This window comes from Corvus kubaryi, unplaced genomic scaffold, assembly GCF_017639235.1.
Source record: "Corvus kubaryi isolate FWS band 111438036 unplaced genomic scaffold, C.kubaryi_AGA036_p1.0 78, whole genome shotgun sequence".
Classification (NCBI taxonomy): domain Eukaryota; kingdom Metazoa; phylum Chordata; class Aves; order Passeriformes; family Corvidae; genus Corvus; species Corvus kubaryi.
The window spans coordinates 6,028,786-6,036,483 of record NW_024582065.1 but is presented as its reverse complement, the minus strand read 5'-3'; the positions used below and the strand labels follow the sequence as shown (position 1 = coordinate 6,036,483).

At 48.7% G+C, this 7,698-nt stretch overlaps 1 protein-coding gene across 1 annotated transcript; it reads right to left on the bottom strand.

Moving 5' to 3' along the window:
- Positions 1-3,278: 3,278 nt before the first annotated feature.
- Positions 3,279-7,458, bottom strand: EXOSC2 (exosome component 2). Its single transcript, XM_042052612.1, has 9 exons — positions 7,300-7,458; positions 7,117-7,218; positions 6,987-7,032; positions 6,634-6,723; positions 6,457-6,522; positions 6,242-6,310; positions 5,213-5,389; positions 4,909-5,037; positions 3,279-4,068 (listed from the first exon to the last, which is right to left on the bottom strand). Exons 1-9 carry the CDS (start codon positions 7,422-7,424, stop codon positions 3,988-3,990), a joined length of 885 nt encoding a protein of 294 aa, XP_041908546.1. The 5' UTR covers positions 7,425-7,458; the 3' UTR covers positions 3,279-3,987.
- Positions 7,459-7,698: the final 240 nt, after the last annotated feature.

Sequence of the window (7,698 nt, the reverse complement as noted above, 5' to 3'; positions counted from 1 at the left end):
GTTATTCTCTTTTGGGTCTGACTGGAGCATCCTGGATAATCTCTCCTACCACGGCAGGGCTGAAGCAGAGTAAACTCCAGAAGACAACCATGAGTCCACGATACTCAGAAAACCTTCACCAAATTAAGCAAAAGTAATTGCAAATATGCTGGACTTCATAGAATCACAGAACTGTTTGGGTTGGAAAGGACCCTAAAGGCCATCGTGTTCCACCCCCCTGCCACAGGCAGGGACATCTTCCACTAGATCAGCTTGCTCCTTGAACACCTCCAGGGATGTGCTGTGGATGGTACAGGCTGTAACTATGCTCTTCCCTGGCTCACCTGAGATCTGTGCAGATGAATGCATTTACTTTTTATTTAACAGACCAGGTGAGTTTGTCATTCAGGCCAGCAGGCAGTTACTCCTTCCGATGCTGTGCAAGCATAAGCAGCAAAGTGGGGCAGGTTCTTTGCCAGCAGTTCCCAGCCTCTTTCCACTCAGCAGTTTCTCCAAAAGCATTTCCTGTTTCCCAGAGCACTGCTGTAGTTAATGTGGGACAATACGCAGGCAGATGAGTCAGCTGGTCACTCCCAAATGTCACAGCAAGATACCTGCCTTCTTCCCCTTCCTGAAGGGTATTACATTTGCTGTCCCCAACCCTGCTGCCAGTTTTTGTGAACATGGTTGTCTCATGTTAAACTTGGAAGTTGCCCAGTAGATTCAGAAATTGTCAGAGAAGACAGAGACAGAAAAGTTGTGTGAATCCAGAATAAATAAAAAAACTGACAGAATGTTTTTTCAATCAAGCCTGTGTACAATGTATGATTTTTTTTTCCTAAGAGATACTTCAGTACTTTTTCTGTTTACCTCCCATTAAGTGTGGTATACTTCACCCAGCAGCTGCAGTGACGTTTTCTTCATAACAATACCTTAAAAGCTTCAACCTCTTCACCAAATAATAAAACTTAGCATGTTAATTAACAGTCCTCAGGAACCTGAGACAACCATTTCAAGATGTCTCTAATCTCAGTGGGATTTCAGTCTCTTCTCAGGTCTGCTCAAAGCTTTTTATTTGTACCATTCTCAGCTGAACAGCAAAACTGTGCACGGATGAGACAGAAGTAATGCAATAAGCAGCAGTAATTAGATTAATAACCCATTAGCACAAATTTAAAATCCCAGTGGTTATTCCTAGGAGTAAAGGAATTCTTCCTATTAGTACATGAACACTGGCACCAAGAAACAAGAAAATTATTTTTGCAGATGAGTGATGTTGTGTTCTCATTCCTACAGGCAGCACTCACCAGCAAGGGAACTAGCTACTAACTCAACTTCTGAGCACATCTGCACCATGTATTAACCCTGGAGTAAGCAGCACAGGAGGTGCTACAGCTGCTTTACAAACAGTGTCAGACTGTTTAATAAAGAAATCAAGTTGATCTGAGCTGTTTTAATGCCTGCATGGGCCTTTTAGCTCCCCGTATAAAAATGAACATTTACTAGGTTTTCCCCACTGCTGCTTTCAACTACTTTTTTTTTTTTCCAAACCAGAGAAGCCATAGTTTCTTCCTTTTCACCCTTCCTGCTTAGAGGTTGCCCAGCAAAATCCCACAGACTATTTCAAGAATTCAAGGGGACACTGCTGTTGCTGGCTTGTTGTTACCTGCTGGTTTGCAGAGCTGTCCTGGATAGGGTTGCAGGAACTGCCAGCAATGACCTTTCTGAAGCCTTGTTACAGAATTTAGGTCTTGGCACAGCACTGGCTGAATGTGGAAAGATCAGTAATTACCTTTCATGGTCACGGGGGAAAATACTGAGACCTTTGGTTCCCGCCCATCAGGAAAGATCCATAACCAAACCTCACCAGCTGGTGCTCTTCTTGGGTTTAAAAACAAAAATGCCAGGTATTCAGGAATAAGGGAACTGGATGAGTCACATACTTCCCCCATTTAACACATCATTAATGCCAAAACATCAGGAATGCTACAGCAAGCAGGAGGAATCAGAAAGCTCAGAACTGAAGCAGTCTAAATCTTGAATTGTTTTTCAGTAGAAATCCCTGAATCTCCCCATGTGAATCTTACCATGTGTTAATAAGATAAACAGCTGCTAAACTACAGCAATTGGGTAGGGGTGGGGGGAGGGGGAAAGTACTTTTCTAAGTAAAGGATGCAGACTGTTAAAGCTTTTTTAGCCTTTTTGAACCAGTCTTGTCCATGCTGGTGTAGGTTAGGTGGCTACCAGCAGCCTCATGGAGACCTGAAAGTCACCACCAAGCTTTGGTTTTCAAATTTCCCAAGTCATCCTGAGGATGTGATTGTTGCAACACTTATTAGGGAATCCTCTTAAAACGCAAAAATAACAATTCCCAGGTCTTTTGTGGAGCATTCCAGCAATACCCCCAACAAGTTCAGTACTATTTTCAGAGGCAGCACGGGCAGTTGTGCAGCAGCAGAACGGATTAGCCATGTCCTTGCTTGTCCTTAGCCCCATTATGCTTTAGGATTTGGGCAGCAGCGCTGGTGGCAGCCGTCCAGGCCCTGCTGTTTGGCAGGGCAGCGAGGCGGAGCTGCTGGTGAAGGGAAGTGCCACAAACGCGATCCAAAGGTGCCATCTAGTGCCTGCTCGGGACCCCAGGGAAAGCAGCCCCAGCTGGAAGGACAACAACGAAGGGAATTCCTAGTTCCCAGGAAAACACCGAGTAAAGGATTTTCCCTTGTGCCTGAGGCAAGAGTGCAAATTTGCAACGTGCAGTTGTTTTCACGGACAATTGGGGCAGAAGTTTTATCATCCTTTTTAAGAATTACAGTGCTGTGGTGCAAGGATGTATTTGCAATACAAATAGATACTATAGAGAATACAACAGCTCTAATATGGCACCTAGAGCTGAGAGGATGCCTCAGGGAAATCCTCACATTCTGCACAGAGAACGTGACTGACTGCCTGCCAACACCTGGTTCACATGTCCATCCCTTACACTGGCCTGAAGATCTTCACCAGTGTCATACTGGGCTCCCCGTCATCCTCCAGTCACCTCTGCTTGACTCACCTCTCCCAGGGATCCTGCAGGGAGGCAATGCTTGGAAAGCCACTGTGACCACCACCAGGCAATCCTTACAGAGGAACGCTGTAAGGGCTGAAGAGGAAGGTAAAGTCCTGCTGGAATGAAGGGCAGCAGCTGAAGGGGAGATAAGACTGTGTAACCATTCCAGGTGTCCTGGCACAAGGAAATTTGAGCCAACCATAGCTCTCAAGCTAGACCAAAACCAAGCCAATGCACACACTGCTGAAGGACCGATTTGTTTCAAAAAATTTACTGAAATGTAAAATACTTAATACAAAACAATACTGGTGCCTCCTCAGAAGAGGAGCTCACCACATCAGGCATAAAAAAACCCCCAGCAGGATACACACAAACCAGGACACTGCTTGTGCACAGCTCCTGGATCATATGGACAGCGACAGCCACATCCCATCTCATACCCCTGAGACATTCAAGCCATGAACAGCCAGACCCAAACTATGGTCAGCAAGGGTGTGGATACTCCTGTTCTCTAAACACCTGTGCCTGGATCTACATTCTTAAAAACAAGGGCTCTCAGTCAGGGGACAGACTGGCAGATCTGTATCACAAGTAAATTAAAATCCAAATCATCTTTTGGGGAGAGAGAAACATCACAAAATGTATCCCTTCCTCTCTGTCATTCTGCGCAAAGTTCTGGGGCACTAGACACAGCAACAGGTGCTAGGAGACATGTCCCAGTTGCATCTGCATATTTTTAAAGGCCAGATATCAATTTTTCAAGCCATTGCACTAAAAGGCTATGGTACTTAAGTACTACTGTGTACTAAAAGGACACAGGAGATATCCTAGGAGTGAGGAATTTTGGTGGTTTCTGAAGTGTGGAATGAATGTTGGGGACTAGAACACTGAAAAAAACATATAATACTGAGAATCAAAGCTGCCATGCTGGGATTTCAAATGACTGCTTCTGGCCTTGTGCCCTATCCCTCCAAATCCAGCAACCTCTGTCGAGCTTCCAGAACGATCTCCTCTGTCACCTCTGGTTTGAGAATGTCCTTGATCTGCAGTGAAAAGAAGAGCAGTATTAGCAACAGGAAGCAACTACTACTTTTGCACACTCTGTGGGGAGACAAAGGTCCCTGATACACGGCAGTGACCAGCAAGGGAGTTTAGAGGGTTGTGGTGAAAAAAGACCTATGGCAGAGGATCCAAGGCAAAATCAACTTTGCCAATCGGGAATTCTTACAGAGACCAAAGAAAATCAAAGGAGCGGCTACTAACCCTCCTTATCTTCCCTAGAGGACACACACTGTATTTGGGAAGGGCAGAGATGACTTAAACACAATTATACTTCAAAAGAATGCCTCATTGGGAATGAAAGCAGAAGACAATTCAGATCTCATTTATTTATGGGAAGAGAATTCCCTGTGATTGTGATGGCAGGAATCACAGTGAAAAGCTGTACAGCAAGAGGTCAAATGGAGGCAGCCTTCCAGCAGAGCAGGATATGGATACAGACATGAGACTGCTCTCTGTACAATACATGACATTTACTTTTTCATTGCTTCATAAAATGCACTGTACCCTGACACAATGCTAAATTTAGAAGTGTTTTCACAGGAATTAAAGGGTCCATAATCCCAGCAAGGGATACACAACATCTATCAAAAAAGGGGCTGATCTCTCTATAGGAAGAGTTAGACTCTGCCAGAAGCAGAACTCTTCAAACAATCCCTGAAATTGTGCAAGGCAATTTATGTTATGCAGAAGGGGAGAGCTCATACTGTCACTTACTACAGGATGCTTTGGCAACTCAAAGGAAACTCTGACTTCAGCAGCAACTGATGCAGCCTTTCTGTTCCCTCCCCTCAGTGTGGAATAAACACCACTGGTTCCTGTACCTGATGAGGAAGGGATGCTTCATAGCAATACAGGATGCTGGTGTCAAAGAGCATCATCTTGTGAGTGACCAGAGCCATGATGCAATTTCGGAGCCGTGAGATCACCTCCCGGTCAGACAAGGGAACTGGCTGAGGAAGGACAGAGGAAAAAGGATGAATGTACAGGGAAATAATGCAAGTAAAAAAGCCTTGCTGTGAACCTAACACAAGATCCTGAAAGTCTCAGCTTACTTATATGCCTCTGACTATGTCAGACTAAAAACCATCACTGGTAAGAGAAGGCTCACCTTCCCTGAACACTCACCTCCAAATTGGTGGTATAGCCTCCAGCCTCGTCATCTTTCTGCTCTGGAGTTGGGTAGATCCAGATGAAGCCATTGTTGCCGAGGATCACGGATGCACCACAGGGCAGGTCATGGAAATGAGTCTTCTGGCGTTTCACAAGGGAGGGAGAGACCTGAACCAGCACACCCTGGGCAAGCTGGAGAGGAGACCATGAGGCTCAGCATGAGAGACATCATGAGCCACCACAGATCACACCGTGTCACTGACACACACTCCATTCCTGGCCTAGGAACCACTCTTTTTTAACACCTTTTCCTGTGAAACAGTGAATATAAAACCTGCCTGCCTCTGGGAGCGCTGGGAGGATTAGCTAATGCCTGTGCAGCCCTTTGAAGACAAAGAATACTCTAAGTGCTTAGCACGGATGTTCATAATATCTTGATCGTAACTACACATCAACCATCCCTGCAGAAAAATGAGGAGTCAGAGGCCCAATTTAGCAGAACACTTTCCCTCGTAATCCAATCACTGTCCTTCACCCTCTGTGCAATAAGCACACTTCCCTTTCATCTTTTAAGTGCTAATACCCTTGGTCTGGTAATCCCAAACTGCAGCCTACGCTCCAACGGCCCCTTGGCTTATATCAGTGCACAAAACCAGAGATAAATGCCAACTGCGTAAAGCCTAAAATAGAGCCCTGGGGAGAGGAACAAGTCACAGGGGCAACAGCCAGCAGAAGAGGAGTGAGGAGATTTCTCCCCAGGATTTAATTCCCAAGTGGCTAGTGGGGGAAACAGGACTAGCAGGCTGGAACTGTGGACAGGGAGAGCAGTGGCTCAAAGGGCAACACAAGGACACCTCCTCTACTTCAGGGAAACTGCCTGGTGCTCCCACATAGGAGCTGAGAGTCTTCCTATCCTACAGGAATGGGTTATAGCAACATCCTGCTCTACTCGAGAGCTCTTTTCTTTAAAAAGCCTCCAAATGGCCTTATACAAGTCAGCTGGTGCAGAATTATCCCAGGACCAAGGGCTTTGGAACAACTCACCTTCCCGTATTTCAGGCTCCGGGTGTGCAGCGATACAGCCCCATCAGAAAATATAGACTGGACCTCTGCCTGTTGGTGCCACTTAAGGAAACAGGGTCCCTAAGGCTGCCCAGTGCCACCCTGGCACAGCTCTCACCCCCAGCCAGGCCAGCCAAACTCTGCCTGTTCTTCCCATACCCTTGGCTGTTCTGTCAATGGGAGCAGCAGAAGGATACACTGATGAGATCCCCTTCCTGCAGGTAGTCCCTCATCGCAAGCTCATCTTCCGCTGATTTCCTTCTCTGAAACATCACAAGAAAAGTTACATGGAGCCCAGAATGAGAAAACAACCATCAGTAGCTCATTGTGGGGGACCTTAGGATGCCATGTAAAACACAACCAGCTACACTCACCAGCTCCCCACCAGGTAAATTTATAGACGACAGCAACAGGACTGAATCCAGCCTGGAATTCGTTTCCACTTTCCATCGCTTCTGCTGAACCTAAGGGGGAAAAAAAACCCCAAAACCTATTGGTACACACTCAAAAACGGAATGGGAGCTGCAGCTCACTAAGCTGCAGAAGGGGACATCTCTGCTGGCTTCTTCCAGCCTCATCGCGGTTAAAATCCACGCGCTCCCAGTACCCTGCGCAGGGACACTGATGTGTATCAGCGTTTTAGGAGCCCGGGAAACTCTTTGGGTCGGACTGAGCCACGACCACTCTCCTCCTCCTCCACGGCACCGCGGCAAACACCGGGCTTTACCTCCGTAATCCTCCCGACCACGATGTCGCCGATCTCGCCGTTGTACCTGGCAGAGAGAGCGGCGGTCACACACCTCACGCTGCCGAGCCAGGCCACGCCGCCGGCCCGCACCCGCCGCGGCCGCGCTCACCTGGCCTTCAACGCCCTGACGCACACCAGCTTGTTCACTCTCTCCACCACGCCGGCCACCGAGGCGATCAGCTTGTCGTCCTCCACATAAGTACCGTGGCCCCTGGGGAGAGAGAGCAGCTACCTAAGGACAGCCCGAAGCCGCGCCACGCCGCCGCCGCCTCCCCTCCGCCGCTGCCCGCACCTCATATATCCCGTGTCCGTGGTGATCGTGTCCCCCGGTGCCACCAGGTGCTTCTCGCCGCCCCGGGGCGCGCCGGCGTCCACGGGCGCGCGGAGCGCCGGCAGCCTCATGGTGACTGCCGCCATCTTGGCCCCGCCGCACGCGCCTTCCGCCAGCCATGATGGCTGCTGGCGAGAGCGCGCCTGAGGGCTCGGGCGCCGCCATCTTGAGTGAGGGCAGCGGGGGGCGGTGACTGGGCAGCCATGTTTGTTCCTGGCAGGGAGGGGACTCGCGGGCTTCGCCCCGTTGGGGCCCAAGGACGCCTCGGCCATCTTTAGTATGGGCAGGGTGCGGCACCCTTCGGGCAGCCCCTGGCGGTGACCCGCTCCCCCAGACCCCGCCCGGCAAAGCGGGAGGACC

Coding starts and splice junctions, on each gene's coding strand:
- EXOSC2 (XM_042052612.1), bottom strand. CDS start 7,424: ATGGCGGCAGTCACCATGAGGCTGCCGGCGCTCCGCGCGCCCGTGGAC. Junction 6,724..6,986: donor TGGTCGGGAGGATTACGGAG/GTAAAGCCCGGT, acceptor TTTCCCCCTTAG/GTTCAGCAGAAGCGATGGAA. Junction 5,390..6,241: donor GGAGCCTGAAATACGGGAAG/GTGAGTTGTTCC, acceptor TCTCCTCTCCAG/CTTGCCCAGGGTGTGCTGGT.